Source organism: Lepisma saccharinum, chromosome 23 (genome assembly GCF_977018435.1).
Source record: "Lepisma saccharinum chromosome 23, izLepSacc3.1, whole genome shotgun sequence".
Lineage (NCBI taxonomy): Eukaryota > Metazoa > Arthropoda > Insecta > Zygentoma > Lepismatidae > Lepisma > Lepisma saccharinum.
In genome coordinates, this window is record NC_139251.1 from 45,928,378 (window position 1) to 45,952,652 (window position 24,275).

Consider the following 24,275-nt stretch of genomic DNA (forward strand, 5'->3'; position numbering starts at 1 on the left):
ACTGCTTTAGTAGAAAATGTTTTCTAGGAGAAATTGTTTGACATGGTCTCAGAGTTATTCCTTGTTTAGTTCCTTCCAATGACTTGGTACTTGATTAGTGCTACTTTTATTAATATTTTTTTTACATAGATATCACTTTTACAAAGTCATACTGTAAATGTACAGTGTATGCACCAGCATACATAAAAATCCATCGCTTAGAAACACACAGGATGTAAGAGAAAGATTAATGAAAATAGCCATGGACAATTTGCATGGTAATACTCGTGGATCCCACTGTACATCGTCATTTTGTTGGCTCACACTGCCTATTTCTTAGTGATTTCTAGCCAACGGTGCCAAGATGTAATATTATTATAATGTTCCAATACATTGATATTGTTCAGTTTCTTCAGGAAGTTATGTACTTTATTCCTCTGTTGCTGTTGCTATGAGACAGTAATAAAACAAAATTGACCTACAAGAAAACTGACTGAACACTAAAAGAAAATGTCAGATCAAAAATTTACAATTTATGAATTGAATGGAGGGTAAGAAATACATGCTTTTACTTTTTTTGGTGTGATATTTGGTATATATGTATGCAGGGAATTAGAAGCACCCACCAGGTTGGATGAAATGTGATGCGGTTAAAACAAGAAGGGCACATCCCACATTTCTTTGTGGAGAACAATAAAAGTAAAGACCATTCTTGTGCTCAGATGTAAACTATACTAACTTCTGACTCACAGCTTATAACCGAGTACTGGTTATTGTACATAAGGCTTCAGGCAGAAAACTTCCACCTTAGCTCTGTAGCAAATGATGTTATTATGCCGGATAGATTGTTAGATTCCCAAAGTTTTTAACACTGTCACACAGTATTTTACTAAATAAACTGCAAGCAAGTGATATACTGGGAGCTGTATCTCAGAAACATGAAGCAGTTGTTAGTATGATACATATAATAGTAAAAACTTAACAATATCATAAGGCTTTCCACAAGGGTGAGTTTTAGGGGCACAATTTGTATGTACTGTAATGACGTGGCAACATTTTCAAGGAATGCTAATTCTCTTTGCTGATGACACCACATGTATTTATAGGGGGGAAAATAGAATATCGTACAGAGTGTTTGAGAGAGAAGTCCCTGTACCCATAGATTATTTATTTATCACCTATGACCGAGCTCTGGTTCCAATTACAATAGGGGTAGGCCTACATTATATTACATAGTAGGTATTACCCCTATGTGGCAAAGATAAAGGCACTCCTTTGCGTATGCACACGTCATGAAGGTATATGGGGTGATGTGGAGTACGCAACTGGCTCCACATTTTCTTGATCTTGGCCATAATTGAGTTATGTTATTAGCATCACACCTGGTCACTTTTACCTTCAGGTACTAATTTATATGAGTCTGGGTGGGCCTCTGAGCCATGCAGCAACAGGGAAATAATGAAAAATTCCTGGTCCAGTTCACCTGCCCCAGGTTTCGAACCTGGGTCTTCCATGTTGTGGCCAGGTGCTTTACCAACTGAGCTACTTTGGCTCATCCTAGATATATATGAATAGCACATTTATTTATTACAAAATATGTATCTACTTATTTACATTATAGCATACTTGTGACTTTACAATATGTTACAGTACATCGTATGCTCCATGAGTTGTTCATGCACCCATACTCACATAGTGCATGCCACTCCTTAGCATGGTACCCATGTCCACTCACATCAGCCAACAACCGACATACAAATTTGAACAAGCGTTCTATGTGGCCTTTAGAGCAGGGATGCCAACTACGAAAACAAAATCATTCCCAAGCAACCGAATAGCATCCAATTTTGAACACAGTCGCAGGAGAATACATGCACGTAGGAGTATGGGGACTTCCCAGACATGCTGCCGATCAGTACATGAAGAAATACCTAGTTTTAATACGCCCGAATTGTAATATAATCATCCAAACAGTAACTTTCAGATTTAAAATTCAAATTTTAGGGATGTGACAACCTCATCGCCCAGTGACTTGTTCACTGCAGTTAGTCAACCAACAGAGTGAAATGGTCAACAATTGCTCTGTTGGGATTTACAGAGCTGTCCTGTCATGGCTCTATGAGCGTCCCACAATCGGCAGAAGTGGGGTATGGTTGGTGGACTACAATTTAATCCTCCCAGCTAGATCCGAGGGATCCGCTGACCAACGACAGGTGCGGTCCTCCATTCATATTGGGGGTTAGGCGTGAGCTGACAACTCTGCACTGTAAAAAGACATGTCAAGAAACAGCAATATGAGGCCATGGATGTTCCCAAAGTAAAATATTCTGGAGGTAAAATAGTCCCCCATTCGGATCTCCAGGCGGGGACTACTTTGGAAGGTCCCTGGACTAAGGATAAGATCTACATTAGGAATAAGGATATTAAATTAGGCACCTGGAATGTTCTGAGCCTTTACCGGCCTGGGGCATTTCAGTGTACAGTTAATGAGATAGTTAAGTATAAACTAGATGTAGTAGCTGTCCAGGAAGTTAGGTGGCCAGGAGAAGGAAATTGTAAAACTAAAAATTATACTTTTTTCTATGGTGGTACTGAAAATCATAATTTTGGAACAGGCTTTTTCATAAATAATAGAATTATCTCGGCTCTGAAAACAGTAGAACTTATTAATGATAGGATATTATTATATATATATATTATATGGTGTAAAATTATTTTAATAAACATACATGCACCAACGGATGATAAAGATATGATACTAAAGATGATTTTTATGCAGAGTTAGAACAGGTCTTTGATAAATTTTCTCAGTATGATATGAACATTCTGTTAGGTGACTGTAATGCACAGATTGGCAAAGAAGAGACATTTAAACCCACGATTGGTAAAGAAAGTCTTCATGAATTAAGTAATGATAATGGTATAAGATTGATTACTTTTGCAACCTCAAAGAATTTAATTGTGAAAAGTACCACTTGTAAACATAAAGATATCCTTAAATATACCTGGTCTTCTCCAGATGGTAAAACTCATAATCAGATAGATCATATTCTCATTGATAAGAGAAGGTATACTACAGGGTGGGAAATAACCTTTTGCTAGGGGTCTGCAGGAAAAAGTAACAACAATTAAGAAATTATGGTAATACCAAATGTTTACTACGACAATTGTGGTTACGAAAACAAAATTAAAAGTTAGTTCACGACAAAGCACCTTGCTTCAAGGCAAATGCTAAAACCAATACCTTCTTCGGCGAAGTGGCATTGACTTCTTCAGCAGTTCTGAATGGCCGGGTACATCACCGGACCTGAATGCAGCGGAGCACTTTGGTGCTATTCTGAACAGGGGTGGCGCCAGAAATTTTCGACCGGGTGGGCAGAAGCTCCTTATTGATATATTAGGGTGGGAAGTATAAATGTAAGACCATGTATGTGTACGTAACACGTATGTATCCCTCTCTCTCTTACACTCCCGATTTTCCTCTTACTTCTTTTCCCTTCCCTTTTCTTGTTTTCTTTCTTATTCTTTTCTAATATATTGTCGAATTTGTTCCATTTCCTATCGCATTGTCTCTGATGGACACAATTATTTCAAGGCAGTGTTTACACATGCGCAGCCATACACCAGCCATACATTCTAATCACATTCTTTTATGCATGTTAATACAGTGAAATAAATGTGAATTAGGTTTAAGCTTGTGTTGCTCATGTTGATAATATGTATTCGGCGACAATGATAGAAAGTGCGATGGTAGATAATCGTGAAGTTTCTCGTAATTTAAATGCATGTTCCTGAGCATAGTATTTTCATCGTATGAGTTTTTGACTGAAATAGTTTTCTTACTCCTTGGGGTTACTTTTCTTAGCTTACAAGGTTTGTACAACTGAGAAATCTATCTGGATGTTTGTAGTAGCGGCGATTGAGTTCCAACATTTGAGGGGCAAGAACAATATACTTTTTCTTGGTAGAAAAGGTTTAGCATAAAGAGGCCATAGTGCGGGTGCAAAAACTGGCAAAATATGGCGGGGGAACTGCATCCCCCACTTCCCGCTTCTCCTAATCGCCGCCACTGAATGCTTGGATTAAAATGAACGTCTTATTAGGAATTATTTGAAACACACACGGAAATCAGATTCTTTGTTCATTGTCCATGAAGTATACCTAGGCTAATGAAAGGCTATTTTGACAGAATATCACTCCCAAACAAGCAAGATCAAAAAATCTGTTCAGAATTGAAGAGATTATTAGCTAAGTTGCTATTCGTTTTCTGAACTGTCATGTTACTAATGCGGGAGAAGCAATACACCTATGGTTGGTTACATGAACATATTTTTTGAGGTAACAAAATGATTTAGGGCACAAGGAATTCATCGAAGTTGATCACCGTGCCAGTAATAATTCATATATTTTTCATAATGACTTGGGTTGCATGGCCGTGACCATTTCGAACACACTAGAATGTCAACCTCTATCCTGTGCAGCACACCCTGGAAACTTGATTCTTTCAGGCAACGAGTCCCTGGTGCTTGGAACCACTGTCAAAGTAATAATTTATGAGGGTTTGTATTTTAAGTGTCACCTTGTGTTTGTTTTCGCCCCTTCCTAACTTTAATCTAATCACCATTGAACCTTATCGTCATCATTATCAAAATTAGCAGAAAAATGACTTTAACCTTTAAACAGCCAATGGGTCATATATGACCCATGGTGCCGATTACAACATTCACGTGCTTTTAGGACCTTCATACTTGAATGTGAGGTTGTAAACGCTGACAGATGTTGAGATAAGAATTTGAAATGTCATGTGGAAGAAAACCCACCCCCTCTCCCTTTCTCTAATATATAATTAGCTATTTTTAGCCAAAATGCAAATTGTACATATTGCATCATATTTCAGCTTGTATGAGAACTAGAACTTGAAACAAGTTTCACTTTGTTGCAAAAGATCTACTCTTTGAAAACAATGCAATAGTTTGTGCTCTTTTTCCAAAATAACGGGACAAGAGGGGCTGAACGCCAGATTTGTTTTTCATGGAAATTTGGGGACTTGGCACCTCTTAACCCCGTTTTTCTCACTTGGGCTTTCTGAATTGTACACGGTCGCGTGCTCCGATGTTTTTGTTTTCAACCAAAAGTTATCCGAAGTAGATTGCTCAAATAGTCTCCGAGATATAACGCGGCGAGAGAGGGGTTACTTTCGAAAACCGGCTCGGCTGTTTAAAGGTTAAATATAACAAATCAACCACAACTTACTCTTCCAAAAATGGAGTTGCATTAGTTCATAGCTCTTAGAAAGTTGAGATGGTAGTTTCAATTGCGCAGCGTTTCATTATTGGATCAAGGCAGCTAATTCCGTGAACAACAAGAATCCTGTAAACTATTTTTTTCCTCTGCCATTCGTGTCACATGGCCTGCCCATCTAAGTCTTCTTGATTAAATTATTCTAATAATAATAATTAAAAAATCAAAATAATGTATTGTGTTGTTGCCGGAGGAAGTGATGATTTTATTTTGTTTATTTGGAGATTATTTTAACCATACCCAGGCCGGGATTTATATGCGTATGTGGAGGTCCGAAGTTGCAGTCCTTAAGTTCACCCTAAATCCTGATCTAATCTTGATCATACCCTGCATAATTTTGAGCCTCCTAAGCCTACTAACTGCTTTTAATCATTGAAGTATTCATTTTATCACAGTTTTTGTTTCAATAGCTTTAGTATTTACTTTCACTTGCTAATGATAAAATTGGCTTTTTATGGGTTGATAATATGTGAATATTTCTAGCATAGATAATATTCACAAGTAAAATATACAGGTACATGTTATGAACACCAGAATACACTTATTTATCGAATTATTCATATATCTCCAAGTATATGTACTTAGTGAATTTGATTGGGTGGGCAATCGGGTGGGCACAGGAATTTTTGGGTGGGCGCTTGCCCACCCGTGCTCACCCCTGGCACCGTCCCTGATTCTGAAGGATGCAGTTGAGTCCTTGATGATAGTGGAACACGGACCGGACCACTATTCCCGGCCAACACTCCTTGCACATCTGGAACAAGTCCTCCGTGACATGGAATGGAATACGGACTGTATTCGAATCTTCTGAGCTCCTACCCTGATCGTCTTCGTGCTGTGAGAGAAGCTAACGGCAGAAATACTAACTTTTAATTTTGTTTTTGTAACCACAATTGTCGTAGTAAACATTTGGTATTACCATAATTTCTTAATTGTTGTTACTTTTTACTGTGGACCCCTAGCAAAAGGTTATTTCCCACCCCGTAGTATAATTGACGTTCGTACACATAGAGGTGCTGACTGTGCCAGTGACCATTATTTAGTAATTGCTAAATTAAGAGAAAGACTCGCAGTGATAAATCATAAGCAACAAAATCTAAAAGATCTAAAATTTAGTACAGGAAAATTTGCTGATGAAAGAATTAAGAAAGATTACCAAATTAAACTGTCAAATAGATTTGATGTTTTGCAGGATTTAAATGATGATGAAAATATAAATGAAACAGACGTAAATAAGAATTGGGAACACATACATAATGCAATAGAATCAGCAGCTAAAGAAAGTATAGGATACCATAAACCGAGAAAAAGTAAGCCATGGTTTGATAATGAATGTCATAATCTAGTAGAAATAAGAAATCAGGCTAGACGTAGGTGATACAAATCTAAGCAATTATAATAGAATAAAGTGAGAAGTTAACCGCACGTTTAAAAGTAAAAAAAGAGATTACTTGAAAAGCAAAATTAACGAAATTGAAACAAACAGCAAAAACAAAAATATCAGATATTTATATAAAGGTGTAAATGAATTTAGAAAGGGGTGGCAACCTAAAGCAAACTTTATAAAAGATAAAGACTGTGATTTTCTAGCTTATCCAAGCGATATTCTAAATAGATGGAAGAACTACTTTAATGACCTTTTAAATGTTCATGTAGGAGATAAATCAGAAGTAAATTAAGTGCACACAGCAGAACCTTTAGTTCCAGAACCTAACTTGACTGAAGTTAAAGATGCTATTAAAAGGCTAAAGAATAACAAAGCACCTGGCATTGATTAAATACCAGCTGAGTTAATTAAATATGGTGGAAATTCGTTAATATGTCAAATTCATAAATCAATTTGTTTAATATGGAATAAAGAAGAAATCCCTCAACAGTGGAAAGAATCCATAATTGTTTCTGTGTTTAAAAAAGGTGATAAAATGAACTGCAATAATTACCGTGGAATTTCTCTACTCTCAACAACATATAAAATATTATCCAACATTCTTTTAACAAGACTAACCCCATATGCTAATGAAATTATAGGTGATTATCAATGTGGATTTAAACGTAACAGATCAAATTTTTCACATTAGACAGACACTTGAAAAAAGGTGGGAATATAATCAAAATGGCCATCAGCTATTCATTGATTTCAAAAAAGCATATGATTTGGTCAAAAGAGAGAAATTATATAATATATTAGTAGAGTTTGGAATACCTAAGAAGCTTGTTAGTATGATAAAAGTATGCACCAGTGAAACAGAAAGTAAAATTCCTGTGGGTATTAATGTGTCTGATAAATTTACAATTCATGATGGGTTAAAACAAGGAGATGCATTATCTCCATTGCTCTTTAATTTTGCCTTAGAATATGCTGTTAGGAAGGTAAAAGAAACTAACGAAGGACTTAAATTAAATGGTGTGACTCAGTTGTTAGCATATGCAGATGATGTAGACTTATTAGGGGATGATATAAATACAATTAAGAATAATGCTAAAATATTTTTCAAAACTGCTAAAGAGATAGGTTTGGAAGTTAACAAAGAGAAAACTAAATATATGCTTACAGGTCGAAACCAAGTGTTAGGTAATAATCAAAATCTAATTATTGATAACAACTCGTTTGAAGCAGTTTCCAAATTCAAATACATAGAAGTAATATTAACAAGTGAAAATTATATTAAAGAGGAAATAAAAACTAGGCTTAATTCAAGAAATGCATGTTACTTCTCTCTTCATAAACTTTTGTCTTCTCGTTTAATATCTAAGAAACTAAAAGTTAAAATATACAAAACAGTAATTTTGCCTGTAGTATTATATGGATGTGAAACTTTGTCCCTTACATTGAAAGAGGAACACAAATTGAGAGTATTTGAAAATAAGATCCTTAGGAAAATCTTTGGACCTAAAAGGGATGAGGAGACAGGTGAGTGGAGAAGGTTACATAATTTAGAACTACATAATTTATATTCATGTCCAGATATTATTAGAATAACTAAATCAAGAAGACTTAGGTGGGCAGGCCATGTGGCACGAATGGGAGAGGAAAGAGGAGTTTACAGGATTCTTGTTGGTAAACCTGATGGTAAGAGTCCTGTAGGAAGGCCAAGACGAAGATGGAGGGACAACGTTGAGATAGACCTAAAGCAAATCGGTAGGGATGGAAAAGAGTATATAGATCTTGCTCAAGATAGGGACAGATGGAAGTCCTGTGTTGATGCAGCCATGAACCTTCGGGTTTAAGAAGGCTAGAGAGTTAGTTAGTTAGTTTTAATACACAACTGGCTTCAAAATAACAAACTATCTGTAAATGCAAACAAAACTGCAGCAAAACTTTAAAATGATAAAATACTAGATTTTGAGGGTAAAACAGTAAAAAATGTGAGCTCAGTAAAGTTCCATGGTTTGATCATTGATCGCCATTTTAGATGGCATGACCATATCAACAATGTGAAATATAAGCTCTTGACAGTTATTGGCACACCAGCCAAAATTTAAAAAATAAACTTCCCATGAGCATCCTGCATGTCCTATACTACAATCTCTCTCACTCGCATCTAAAATTCATGAATATAATTAGGGGCACAATAAACAAAATTAAGATTGATGACCAGATTAGAGCAATTAAAATCTTCGTGCACTACCACGTAAGAACTCTGACCTTAACTGTCTTAAGTGGCTCAATAATTATACTGCTCAAAATGGACAACACTTTTTGCCTGCTTGTTTATATGAAAGTAAATGATCTAATAGCCTGAAAACAGACCTAACATAAATTACTATTCTCTTCTTTACAATGACATACTCACACTTTCCTACTCTGTAACAAAAACTTTCTGGGACTAGCGGCTTACTACACATTGGGATCAAAAGACGTCATTCATGTATGTAGTACACTAGTCACTGGGCCTCATCAAGCTGTAAGTTCCAAAAGTTCATGAAGAACAATATGTCTGGAGGAAATATATTGAAGGAAGTGAATTATATCAGGATTGATTTGCTTTATTTTACATCGCTTTTTTGTACCACTTTTGGCTAATTTGCGAAGATGGGGATAAGTGATGACATGATGAAATTGATGAATGGACACTCGCAAACATCCATGCCCAGGCTGGGACCCCTGGCGTCGTAGCATGATGTGCTAACCACTCCACCATGGGGGCCGGCAGTTATAGATCGAAATAATGAGAGAAGACACTCCTCTTTTAAGAACTTGTACAATAACTTTAATTTTTAGAGAAACTTTCCATGCTTTCTTCTGGAGAAAAAATTTTGAACTTTAAGGTAACTATTAACACATTCGGGTCTGGCCTCATAATACAGCATTTTTACCTCTGGTCTGCGGTTTTTGGTTGTTTTTCCAAAAATCATAGAAAAAATATTTTTAATTTGTTTTTATTTACCACATATTTCTTAAATCTACAAAATTCCTCTTTTCAATGAACAAAAATTTGTTAAATTTTCTTTTCATTTTCAGACATTTTTTAATACAACATTTTAGAACAACATTGTAACAGATGTTAATATAGAGATATTTTAAGTTCGTAATCTGGAAATTTCAATAATTAACTACATAGACTATCAATACATCTTTTGAATCTTGCATAAGAATACTTCTTATATACACATAACGAAAAATAATTACAAATTACAAGTAATTATCTTTTGTATGAAAAAGTGGCTGCAGGACAGGACCAGATGATGTATCAGTTGGTTCTGCGTCATCTGTAAAAATTAAACAAATAAATAAATATACTAAATAAATAAAATAAATTTTCATTTGACATACACTATACAAAATAATAAATGGAAAAACTAAAAATACATCAGTGCATGTAGGAGAATCAAGCAAGAGGCAAGATGAATAGACCCAAGAAAATTACCTCTTCTCACTTCATTCATAAAATACTAGAGTTTGCAACACTGTTTATATTGTCGACAATAATTATTACGAATATAACCTACCTTCCAAATCTTCAAATTCATCTGCATCATCAAAATCGTCGCTAACTTCAAACTCTGAGGCGGAATCCTCTATGCAGTCTGGATCTAACGACGTCATTCTAAACAATGCACAATACATCAACCCGACAACAAACAGTCGCAGGTGCGAGATAAAAATAGATCATGAGTCACCTAGCGGTCGGAATTTCAACAGAGGGGCTTGAATGAACACGCGCATGAGACGAAGTACGAACATAGCCCGTCGTTCAATCGGCAAAGTGATTGCATACCGCAGGATGGGCTATGCCCGTCGTTCGTCCACATTGACTTTAAGTGCACTGTGGGCTATGCCCGTCATGGAGACCCCAATGTGTTAATGAATACGTACATTTCTGCTGTTTTAACTGCTAATTACTGTCTTATAATGCAATGTTAATTACCGATAGTCCAAATCTGTTTTTTGAATGTACTTTATTTCCATTGTAGGACTGTTGTTGGCATTGCAGGAAGAGATTATGCAGTTATTGGTGCAGACACTGAGCTGTTAAATGGAAAATCACAAGTTTTAAGCACGTCACAATCCAGATTATCTCCAATAACTGATAAAAGCGTACTTGGGTGTGCTGGATGTTGGTGTGACAGCACAGAATTCACTAAAATAGTAAAAGCTCAAGTGAATGTAAGTTATTGAACTCCTAACTTTCTCAGGATGTAGAATTAAAATATAATAATTTGTAATTGTTATTCAATTGTTTCATGTTGTAGACTGGCAACTATGCTCACTTTACGCGGGATTGAAGAGTCTGTGGGTACCGGGTAGAATGGCGGTCTCGAGGTGAAGACGTCATAGAAATTTGTACAATTTTGTATCTTACCGTTTTGGCAGTAATAAATAGTTGTTATTGTTAATATATGCGTCGTCGTATCTGTAAGATCCTAGAAACGGAACTACAGTGGTAGCAGCCTCGTGGTTAGCAGAATGGCAGACGTGAGTAAGATAGAATTACTGAACAATGGCAACTATCATGTCTGGGCACTAAAGGTAAGTGCAGTGCTGCGAAGTAAGGGATTGTACAAGGACGCAATATTGAATGATGAACCAACAGAAGAAAAAGCTAGAATTGTTTGGGAAAAGAAAAATGACGAAGCTTTTGGTGTCATAGTCGTTACTTTATCGCCCGACCAGGCTGGACTGTTCATTAACGAGACATGTGCAAAAACAGTGTGGGATGAACTTAAACGCATTCACACGGGAAACACACAGGACAAAATAATAGATATAGGTGTGGAAATGAAGAATATAAAAATGGGTGAGAAGGAAAGTGTTGACGAATATGTTTTGAGAGCACGAAACATAATGTCAAAAAGTGCTGCATTGGGTCAACCAATTACGACACGAGAAGTAGTGTATCATATTGTACGGGGTGTTCATCAAAAGTATGAAAACGTCGCGGCAGTATTACGAGCACAAAGGGGTGCGACCATTGAAGAAGTTCAAGATACCTTAAAAGAAGAGGAGGTTAGGTTGCATAAAATGGACTACAATGAAAAATCCGAACAGGCATACAAGGCACGGGATAAGAAGTATTGGAAGAACAAAGAAGCTGTGCGAAGATGCTGGACGTGTGGAAAAGTAGGACATTTTTCGAAAGAATGTTGGCACAATAAAGAAGGTGGGAAAGCTCAAGCTAGGAGACCTTCTACGTCTACCTCTGCATCTACATCTTCTAAAACACCGAAGGGAAAAATGAAACAGACGGGATTCACATGCGAAGACAACATGGAAGCTGCTTACAGTGTATACGACATGCAGGAAGACAGAAGAGAAGTGCAGGTATGGTGTATAGATTCTGGTTGTACATCTCACATGACAAATAAAGAAGACTGGCTGATAAATAGAAGAGAAGTGCAAAGTGAAGTGCAACTTGCGGAGGAAGGAAAATCGATGGAGGCCAAAGTGCAAGGTGATATTAAGGTATCAACAGTCACAAATGATGGCCAACTTCACGATGTGTGTATTTATGATGTATTATATGTACCTGATTTGCGTTTGAATTTATTGTCAGTTAGAGGTTTGGTGAATCATGATAATGAAGTGTTGTTTTCCAAAAATAGTGCAAGGATAATTGACAAAAATGGCATGTTACTGGCAGAAGCACAGGAAAAGAATCGTATGTACACGTTACAAACTTATGTAAGATCAGATGTAAGTCATTGTAAGGATGCATGCTTAAGTATGGAAACTAATGTAAACAATGAAAAATACATGTGGCACAGAAGATTAGGTCACTTGAATGAAAAATATTTAAATAAAATGAAGGACAGTGATATGGTAAGAGATTTAGATTTTAAGCAAACTTCAGAAAAATTAGAATTGTGTGATGCATGTACAAAAGGAAAAATTGTACAACTTCCTTTTAAACAAAGCAATGATGTATGTGAGAAACCACTAGATTTGATACACATGGATTTATGTGGACCTGTAGAAAAAGAGTCATTGGGGGGTGCTAAATACATGTATGTTATTGTAGTTACTTACAGTAGAAGGGTGTTTGTATATTTTCTCAAAACTAAAGATGAAGCTTTTGATTACTTTATAAAATTTAAAAGCCAATATGAAAAGGAAGCTAACAATTGTATAAAAAGTGTAAGGTCAGACAATGGTACTGAGTTTGTTAACAGTAAATTTCAAGAGTTGTTTAACAAAGAAGGTATTGATCACCAGTTAACTGTTCCATACAGTCCACAAAGTAATGGTATTGCTGAGAGAGCAAACAGGTCACTACTAGATATGGGAAGAACAATGTTAATTGATGCAAGGTTACCCATAGAATTTTGGGCTGAAGCGGTTGCAACGGCAGCGTACATCAAAAATTGTATACCTACCAAGGATGGTGACACAAAAACTGCAATGGAAAAATGGACGGGAAGGAAGCCTACAGTAAAACATATGAAAGTATATGGATGTGTGGCATACAGATACATTCCGAAGAAGTGTAGAAGCAAATTTCAACCAAAGGGAGAAAAGGAAATATTTGTTGGGTATTCCAGAAAAAGGAAAGCATACAGGCTGTACAACCCCAAAACGAAACAAATACATGAAGCTAGAAGTGTTGTGTTTGATGAAAGAAACTGTGGAGGCTTACTGATGAATTGTAATTTGGAAGAGCAACTAGAATTCAACAACTTGAAGTATAAACATGATGAAGACAGGGAAAGTAAGCAATATGACAACAGCAATGTCCATTTGCATGAATCGAAGGTAGAAGAAAGAGGACCGGACATATTTCTTGACTTAACACCTGAAGATCTACCAGAAGAAATACAAACAGATGAGTTAACCATAGAAGACAGTGGAGCCAAAAGAAGTGGACGGAAGAAAGGAGAAACAAACGAAGTGTTAAAAACAAGACACAAAGAAAATTTGAAAAGAAATGAAGATCAACTCAAAAGTCTAGGTGTGAAAAGATCTGAGAGGATAAAAGCAAGAGAACAAACAAATTTTGCACAAGATATCGTACCACAAACCTTCGATGAAGCTATGAGTTCAGCGTACAGTGAAAATTGGAAGATTGCAATGAACGAAGAGATGCAAGCATTGGAATCACATAATGTTTGGACATTAGTTCCCAGAGAGGAGAACATGAAGGTTGTAAGAAGCAAATGGGTATTTAGTACAAAGGAGAACATGGATGGGACAATATACAAAAGAAAAGCAAGATTGGTGGCAGTTGGTTGCGGACAGAGAGAAGGCCTTGATTATGAGAGTTCGTTTTCACCAGTAATAAGAATGGAATCAGTACGTGTATTGTTAACTGTGGGAGCACATTACAAAATGAAAGTAAAACTCTATGATGTAAAAACTGCATATTTATATGGTAATTTAAGGAAAGAAATATACATGGAACAACCAGAAGGGTTCATGGAAGATAGGCATAAAAACAAAGTTTGTAAATTACAAAGAAGTTTGTATGGGTTACCACAATCAGGTCTTTGTTGGAATGAGAAACTGAACGAAGTTCTCACCAAAATAGGTTTCAAAAGACTGGAAAGTGATCCTTGTATCTATAAACTGACAGGAAAAGAACTTTTGTACATAGGAGTATATGTTGATGATTTTTTGGTAGTAGGTCCAAATAATGAAAGCATAGATAAGATAATGCAAATAATTCAGAAATATTTTGTAATTCAAGAGAATAATAGCATAAGTTCCTTTTTGGGTATGGATATAATTGTAACTGAAGAAGGTTATCAGTTGTCACAAAAGGGTTATATTTCAAAAATATTAAAGAAGTATGAACTTCATGATTGTAATCCAGTGAAAACACCAGGTGATTTGAACCAAGATTTGCATAATTTTGAAGAGTCAAAACCAGTTGATAAAACAAAGTACTTACAAATGTTAGGTTCTCTTATGTATTTATCTGTAGGGTCAAGACCAGATATAGCTTTTTGTGTGAGTCAATTGTCAAGGTATAGTAAAGATCCAAGGGAAATACATCTAGCAGCAGTAAAAAGAGTATACAGATATTTGAAAGGTACGTGCAATTATGCATTAAATTTTTCAAGTGAAGGTGGTAAGCTTGAATTATGCACGGATGCAAGTTGGAGTACAGCAGTAGAAGCAAAATCTCGTACTGGCTATCTTGTCAAGGTTGGAAACTCAGTCATCAGCTGGAAAAGCAAATTACAGAATTTGGTTGCTTTGTCTACTTGTGAGGCAGAATTGATTGCATTATGTGAAGGTTTGTGTGATATAAAATGGGTCATAAGTTTAATATCAGAATTAGATGTTGGAAATTTTGTAAATAGACCAGTGATTGTTAAAACTGATAGTAAATCAGCAATTGATTGGATCTCAAGTAACAATGTAAAGGCAAGAACTAAACATATAAATAGAAAATATAATTTTGTAAAACTGGATGTAGCAAATGGGAATGTGTATCTTCAACATGTAAATTCAGAAAATCTAGAAGCTGATATACTAACTAAAAATGTGACTAAATCAAAAATGGAGAAAATATGTAAGGGCATATACATGTAAAATAATTTAGTATTAGCTAGTGTATGTGTAAAAGTAGAAATACTATAGTTAGCGCGTAATGTTCGCAAAGGGGGGAATGTTGCAGACTGGCAACTATGCTCACTTTACGCGGGATTGAAGAGTCTGTGGGTACCGGGTAGAATGGCGGTCTCGAGGTGAAGACGTCATAGAAATTTGTACAATTTTGTATCTTACCGTTTTGGCAGTAATAAATAGTTGTTATTGTTAATATATGTGTCATCGTATCTGTAAGATCCTAGAAACGGAACTACATATAATATTACTAATATACTAATATAGTACGTACAGTAGAATCCCGATAATTCAAGATGGCGGGGTCAAGATTACCTTGAATTAAAAGAACTATGACTAAACAGAAATACTATGGAAAAATTGGAACAGGAGAGAGAAAACACAAAGTAAAACTTCAGTATGTGATGGGATGTACAATATCATTATGGACATTTACCTATATTGCTGAATACAGTAGTGACAGTGCTGTTTGTAAAAATAGTTAAACTATAGTGAACTTACACTTTAAAGAAATGGTCAAGGTCTTCTGCTACAGAGCATTGTATTATTTCTATTCACAAATCCACTTAACAGAGAAATACTCGGATTTTTTTCTTTCCTTTGGATTATCAAGACTCTACTGTAATCACTTAGCTTCTTTTCTTTAACCTAATATTAATCATAAGATAGTTAGGAATTGGTGCAGGTACAGTTGTATCACTGTTGTTCTTGTTATTGCAGTCAGATAACCAACGGTGATTAAAGAAACTTCCCGTATCTGCAGAATACATTCCTTTTTGTTTTTTAGGCACTTCCAGTGAATTGTTGCTAAGTATGGACATATAATTTTATTTCTGCAATCAACTACTGCTTCTGTAAACTTAACCCTTCATCGGAAAAGTGACACAATCGGTCATGCTGTATCTGTGAGATACAAGTATGGTTTTACTTACATATTCATGATTACTTTTTAAATTTCACTTTCTTTTATTTTAAGCCTACATATAATGATTCTTAAACATCTTAAAAACATTACTTAGCATAACATATAATATTTACAAACATTTACTTGTACATGTCACTGTGCTGTTCACTCCACTCATCATCACATTACAGTCCAGTCTCCGAATCATCTTCTCTTTCTTCTGCTTTATCATAATCGCTGATATCCTTCATCATTGATATCATTATCGTCATTGCATTGACCATGACTGCTGCAGAGCATGAAATGAATGAGTTCATATTTTCCGGATCCAAAACTGTCCATTCTGCAAACAGACTAATCCGAACAAAATCAGTTGCTCTGTATCTCTCAGACACAAAGGGGCACCAAGTGGTGACTGTGAGCGTCTCTATTCGGACAAAGAGAGAAGAAGCTATTGAGATACTTTGAACCGCATGTATCTCAGCAAAATTTCCAAAGTTCTCGCACATACCAACCTTTACCCACAGCTGCAATAGAAAGGAAGAACAGAACACTACTGAAGAAATCCACACTGCCAAAAGAAACCCAGGAAAGATTAACACCCAATGGAACAGTACCACCATGACTACGTCCTTCCAAAAATACAAAAAAGCTGCTGTACCATTAAGATCTATCGTCGGCATCATTGGTTGCCCAACCTTCAGACTTGCCAAATTCCTAATGTTACAACTCCAACCTCTGACGACCAACACCATGTCAAAAATGCAGCAGACTTAATCAAGACCCTGCAGTTCATCAGAACTTCTCCTCGTGACCTTCTGGTCAACTTTGACGTAGTATCGCTTTTCACCAGAGTGCCACTTCAAAATTCTTTGAAGCTCTTAGAGCAACATTTCACACCAGTCATCCATCATCAGTCTCTTCCAACATACCCTGACTTCAACCTACTTCAGCTACAGTGACAGGTACCATGAACAGAATGACAGAGTGGCAATGGGATCCCAAATCTCGCCTGCCATAGTCAATTTCTTCACGGAGAACTTTGAACATGAAGCACTTTGTTCATCTCCACAGCAACCTACTGCACTTTACAGATATGTGGATGACACGTTTGTCATCTGGCTGCCCAGTGAAGCCACGCTACAAAACTTCCTGGATCACCTCAACAACCAGCACCCGAACATCAAATTCACCATGGGGGCAGAGAACAATGGCAGCCTTCCGTTCCTGGATATCCTCATCACATGCAGACTGGACGGGACTTTCACACAGAAAACCTACTCTCACAAATCTTACCTCAATGCCAAGAGCTTTCACCATCAGCAACAAAGAGCACCTTCAAGATGAAATAAGTCACATGCACACAGCTCTCAGACAGAATGGATACACTGAAGGCATCATAAACAAGACACTAGAACAAGTAATGCACAACATAAGCAACAAACAAACCCAGACACCAGACAACCAAGAGGTGAAGAAGGTAGCCATCAGTCCATACACTGGAAATCTCTCTGCAATTATCGACCACATTCTTTCGAAGCACAACATCAAGACTATCAACAAACTGCCACTGAAAATCAGAATTTGAATTCGATTTTAAAATTTTGGGTGCGTCAGCACTTAGACTGTTTTGCACCCGTCACATTATATGGGGTCCAGCCCCTTACCGGTACAAATAACAACTCTAACATCTAAAATCTTAAAATTTTCTGAGTTCTGTTAAAAGCTGAGGCTGTAAAGAGGCACTCAGTGCACAATAAGGACAAAGAAACAGGACAACACACAGAATTATACTAGCCATAAGGTCAGTCACCAGAACCTTGTTTGTCTGCAAAATGTAGTCCAGGGTGTACTACGTGGAAGTGAGGTTGACAGTTGGGTGTACTACATGGAAGGTCACCCCTTACACCCCTGAAAGTCAGAAGCCTACTCGAAATCATAGGACAAAAGATGCCCAGGGTTTACCATATCATCTGTACCTGCGGCAAAGCCTACATTGGACAGACAAGGACGACAATCTAAGAAGGTTGCAAAGAACTTGCCAGTTACATCAAGAATTTTCATCCAGAAAAATCAGGGTTAGCAGAACATTCCATCCAGGAGGGACATAGAATTGACTTCACAACAACTGAGATCATGATCATTCAATTACTGGGATCGCATCATCAAAGAAGCAATAACCATCGACAGAGAAAAGAAAACCTCAACAGGGACATCCTGTTTAGCAATAGTCGACTGGGAATGCGGATGTTGAAGAGACGGCACTTGATTGGCCTGCCATCTGCACTGGACTCCTCCCCCACTAAATTCATAAAAACTTCCTTCTGATACATCTCTGCACTTCAATCCTTGAATATGAGAGTAACGTTAGCTCTCGAAAGCTAATCTGGAAATCACCTGGTTGATATTCTGAGAAAACCCCTTCATCATTGCTTGTTGTTGCTTCACAATTATGCTCCAAACACCATTCTGGACTGCAACGGAAGTCATATACTTACTTGTGTTTGAAACCCCAGAGTTCTTTTTTGGACATGGTGTGTGTATGTAAACTCTCACCAGCATCTGTTTACAGTATTGCTTTACTTTAAATATTATCATTGTGCATCGCACACATGTTAATTTATTTGTTACAAAAACTGACATTTAACCTGTTCTCTTTCCTCTGTTTCAGTTGTACAAATTTAATTATGGTTCAGTCATATCAACTCCTTCGCTGTCTCAACTGGTGTCATCTCTCTTGTACTTGAAGCGTGTTTCTCCTTTCATGGTGTCCAATGTCCTTGCTGGGATAGATAAGAGTGGGTGTGGTCTAGTGTACAAATATGATGCTCTTGGACACATGCAACAACTAACATATACTGCTTCTGGTATGGCAGAAGCTATGGTGCAACCATTTCTAGATAACCAGGTAAAGTACATAAAATGGTAGCTGTTTTGTAAAAGATATACAAAGAATGACAAATGAAGAGTTAATGTAGCCATGGGGTGCAAGAAAAAGGGGTGGAGAGTGTAATCCCTCCTCTGACTTCATTTTCTTGACAAAAATAGGTCAATATAATTATTTTGCTCTATTTTTATAACAAAATGCTTTTCAGCAGCTATTTTAAACTTCTTTGAAAGCTTGCAGGAAGCCTCGGAAACAGGACCCAAAAGCTGTAAAAGGGAAACGGAACCTTGATTCATTGAATTGTAGTTGTTGTTTTAAGTGCACAGAAGGCTAATCAGGACTGGACCTACAGTTTTCACTGTGCCATGTTCCTCCACCGGGTATCGAACCTGGGACCCTTGATTACAAGGCTATGATGTTAGCACTATGTCATCAGGGAGGCAATATCAGAACCACTTGTATGTATTTTAAAAATATTTTTCTTATTAATGAATTCTGAGAGACTGAAAAGGACTGGAATAAAAAGTGTATACTCCTTTTATTTATTTCTGAGCCATCAGTTTTTTCACCACGTTTTTCTTGTTAACAATAATCTCAGCTGTTGCAGGTGAAAAAATGAAAGTATACATATAGCTTTTTAAACAATGTCCCAAGTTAGGGAAGGGAGCTGCAGTGGTCTAGTCAGTAGGGTGCCTGACTGCCCCATAAGAGACCCAGATGGATACCTTTGGGCAACCCTGGGGGTTAAAGGCAGCCAGAGCATGATCCTGATCATATCACCTCCAAAATGGCTGGCTGAGATCAAGAATGTGTGATGCCCTACTCCTATATCCCATAAATATATCTTCATGGCATGGTGCTATATGCATGGGGAACTTTACTTTTACCTTGCCCAAGTTAAGGACCCCATGTACTTGTCTTCAAAATTGTGAAATTTTAAAAGTTTATGTTGGTAGTATTGCAAGACAAGCACGGGTTGAACCTGTTTACACTACTTGGGGTTATATAGCAGTACAACAATCAACCAACAATTTAGAGTTTGTTCTCTGCAAGAATGGTTTGAAACAACAAAATTTGTTAATAATTTGTTGCTTATTTCATCAAAGAACATGTAATACTTATAATTTTCAGCTGGGTTAGAGATACATGTGGAAAGCAATCCTGGCATTCTACCAGTGACGAAGCATCCTAAGAGGCCTGGAGGACAGGCCTACCCTAATATATTTGTCTACTAGGGATTATTTAATTACTTATAATTTTATTAAATGACGTTTAATACATGGAAACTGAAATTTTCGGTCTTACGATAATTACCACAAATTTCTATCCCTGCTCACTACTCAATCTTCACATGCAGTGAAGCAGGCATCTTTGTGAAGGCCTCAGCTGGTCCTATAACATCCTATGTAAGGGTATTGGTATCGGCTCAGCTCTAATTTTTTCAAATTACCCTCAAATTGGTGTATAAATATGCTTTTTCGATTATATGTATCAATTTGCCAAGAATTTTGTTTTAGAATATTTAAGAATTACATCAAAATATTAAAACAGATGTAATGTAATCACAAAATATAGTTTTTTGTGCAGAATTGGTGCCAAATAAAAAGAAAGTTTGAATTTTGCATATTTTCCAGGATAACTAGACTCCATGAACGTGTCGTGCAGCATTTTTGCAGACCCCATGAAAGACCAATATGCCGGAAAAGTATCAGCTGGTACCAATACTTTCCAATACCAATATCACTGGTATCGGCCCAGCCCTAGAAAAAAAATCATTAATGTCATACATTTTTAGCATCACATAATTTGAATTAAGAAAATGCATGTTTCAATTGAACAAAGAGAAATGAGTCTCTGGACTTCACTCCCAAACTCAATACTGAAATTTATTTTGATTCGTTGTCAGACATTAAAATCGCAGGAAAAAAATTCACTTCAGAAATCCAAAACACCAAATAGGAAGAGACCCCCAAGTCATAATGTAAATGTTAGGGGTGTATTTTAATTAATAGACTGTTGAGAGAAATAGTTTTTCATAGCGTCTGTAATGGATTTGGTACTGGTTCAATATAATTTCAGAGTTTGACGGCTCAGACTTTCATAAGTATATTTTGACTAAACATGAAATTTTGAGAAAAAATGGCTCCTTTGAGAAATACCACTGAAAACACGTGCAGTAAGAAGCGTATTGTTTATTATTGATTACAAATTTGGGAATTTTGTTTTAAAAAAAACAACTTTAAAATATCATTATTCTTTAAGACTGAAAATGTGCCAATTTGACATATTTACTAACATGTTTTAGAGATGTGTATTATATACTATGCATGATTTGAATAAAGGTCCTACATTTCCATTCTTGTGATCTGGTAACCCTAGTCAGATCACATGACTGTATTCATAATGACAATAACATGGGTAGTCTCATGCAGTTATAGACATGCTCAAGGAATTTACCAACATAGTACTATACAAATATGTGATCATCAGCTGTTTTCAATATAGTACCCAATCATTTCCCCAATGTATGCACAAAGTTGTCCAGGGATTTTGTTTTCGTTCAGGACAGTGCAAGCAAGGGACTTTTCCTCGATAACACTATCTGAATTTGAAATTCTGATGTTTTGCAACTAACTTGTATCAATTTTACTTTATCCCAATTATCAGTTCCTAATCATTAATCAGAAATTGGACAGATTAAATAGTTCTCTATCAGTATCAGCTGTGTTGTAAAGGATATCGTCTCACGAAGTTATCTCTTTATGTACAACATTTATTTACACTTCTACCCTTCGCCATATATACATCTTTCCATAAGAAAACCATTATCAAGTGTTCCCGGTTGCCTTTTGCCCCATAGCACAGAGAATTGCACTTATCAAGACTTTACTCTATGAGCGCACTATTTACCATAGCGCTAACCTGCCCCTGCAGTTTATCATGCAGAGGTTCCTAAACTACGGTGCTCACTCTGTGTGCATTTCTATATATCCATAAAAATGACCTCACTCCAAGGGTTAAAACAAGGGGTGTAAAAAGCCCCTTTGGAAGAGCTAAAAGTTCAAGGCTGAAAAAATGCATTAAAAATTAAAGAATTTTCTAAAACTTCCTCACAGGTAGTGGAAGAGACCAGCTCTTCTCAAAAAGCCAAAAACATTTGGTAAAAAAAAACTGTCGTCATCTCCCAACAGGGATGACAGACAGTTGGGAAGATTAAAAGTCTGCCTGAGGAAAGCCCAATCTGCACATTCAATAAGAATAGGCCACATACTTAAAACGACAATACAAACGTGACACATCGAAGGATCCAGCCCTTGCAGCAAGTGACTAGCGTTATACAGCTGTGTCCAATATGAGAGGGATGGGATGATGAACACCACGCACCTGTGATGGGCAAAATAGCATAAAGCTTGTTCCCCATTACCACACCCAGTGGAGGCACATAGTGATTTAGATTCTTCTTTAAACTGTAGGTCCAGTCCCGATTAGCCTCCTTTGCATAAAGTGGACTTAAAACAAAATTCAAACTTAATTCAATGCTGGTGTTCCTTTCTTGAAATTCCTTCACCCATTTGTATGCATTGTTCTTGTCAGTGGCCTTACATGGGTGTCAAGACGTGAAGTTCTGATCTGTTGGAGAACATACGTGTATGTCACTTTTGGAGGCAGGTAAAATGAGTCTGTTTTAGTCCTTGAACCAATTGAGGAATACTTGTTGCAATTTGTTTTTGTTTAGTAATGCAACACTTGTATCAATAGGAAATTGGTATGAATTTTAAGCAATGTCTTTCTAACCTTCTTAGTTCGTTATGAATTTGCTGACTCACTCATGTGGTTTCTAACTGTTTCCGTTTTCTTTATCCTCAGATTGGTGAGAACATTGTAAAGAGAGTTGACTGTGAACTTACTAAAGAGGAAGCTCTCACAGTACTGAAAGATGCCTTCGCCATTTCTAGTGAAAAACATATTCATACAGGAGACCGTTGTATCATTAAAATCATCACCAAATCAGGAATTGAAGATGAAGAAATCTTGTTGAAGAAATCTTGTTAAAGAAATATTAGTTTATTTCTACTTGGGGGGAATACTAAATAAACATTGTGTACTCCATCAACATCACCAAATCTGGAATTTATTCGTTTATTTCTACACTAAGAGAATGCTAAATAAAGATCATGTAGTATTTCTGTAATATTATCCATACAATGTAAATTTCGGAAATAAATAGTGAACAAATGTTAATAGGTTTTTGTTATCACAACTTATAAATATTTCTTGGAAAAATAATGAAGCTGAATTTGGATCTGTCTAGACATAACAATGAAAATTTTACTGCTTTTTATGTGTAAAAAATTGCATTCTTTATGTAAAGAAAAAGGCCACTTGGAATTATTTCTAATAATATTAGGAATGGAACAGAATAATCAGGGGGTACCTGAGCATGGTGCTGTTCACATCTCCACTATGGTAGAGATTGAGTTTGCTGGGTTGCAATTTACCTGTATCGTTTAGGATGGATAACTGTAACTGGAAAGAGCATAAATAGTTTTCTTATTACCATAAACTTTCTGAAAAGCCTGAAATAATTGTGGCTTGATAAGGGTTGAATCTTTGGCATTCCATCTACATAACCCAGGCCTCGTCACAACTTGAAACTGTGTGATATGTCCATTCCAGGCATATCGCAACAGCTTTCTCTCTGCTAGGTTTACATACGCATACATAAAACCTTGCCTTGAGATATGCAATAGCTATTAACAAAAAAATGTGCATGCCATTCTCCTAGTATTTTTCAAAGATGCTTTTTTTTTGTAATACATATTTCTGTTTACATTTATAAAGTCTGTATGATGTGATATAGTGGAACCACAGGCAAAAGAGCCTGTGCAGACCTGCGACTCCTGCATGGAGGGGAGATGCAGAGTGGAGCATGCTTTCTTATGGCCCAAGTTGAACCAATGGAGAAGATGTGTGGAGAGTTTTGGCCAAATGTTCTTTTGCTTATGGTTGCTCTATAGTCACATTTACTGTATCTCAAAATTTCAATTCTTTCCTTGCACGTAAAGAAGTAAATATTCTGGAAGTTTTTTTTATCATTATTATATATAATAAGAGAAATACGAGGGTCACTATTTATATTTTGAGCCTTGGCAACACTGATTGAAGTTAGGCGCGATTTGACGTTTCCACGGAATCGT

General features: G+C 36.5%; 1 protein-coding gene across 1 annotated transcript; it reads left to right on the forward strand.

Moving 5' to 3' along the window:
- Positions 1-411: 411 nt before the first annotated feature.
- LOC146005415 (proteasome subunit beta type-1-like) lies at positions 412-23,308 on the forward strand. Its single transcript, XM_083144656.1, has 4 exons — positions 412-530; positions 10,696-10,888; positions 18,862-19,098; positions 22,945-23,308. Exons 1-4 carry the CDS (start codon positions 490-492, stop codon positions 23,128-23,130), a joined length of 657 nt encoding a protein of 218 aa, XP_083000782.1. The 5' UTR covers positions 412-489; the 3' UTR covers positions 23,131-23,308.
- Positions 23,309-24,275: the final 967 nt, after the last annotated feature.

Coding starts and splice junctions, on each gene's coding strand:
- LOC146005415 (XM_083144656.1), top strand. CDS start 490: ATGTCAGATCAAAAATTTACAATTTATGAATTGAATGGAGG. Junction 531..10,695: donor ATTTATGAATTGAATGGAGG/GTAAGAAATACA, acceptor TTTCCATTGTAG/GACTGTTGTTGGCATTGCAG. Junction 19,099..22,944: donor AACCATTTCTAGATAACCAG/GTAAAGTACATA, acceptor CTTTATCCTCAG/ATTGGTGAGAACATTGTAAA.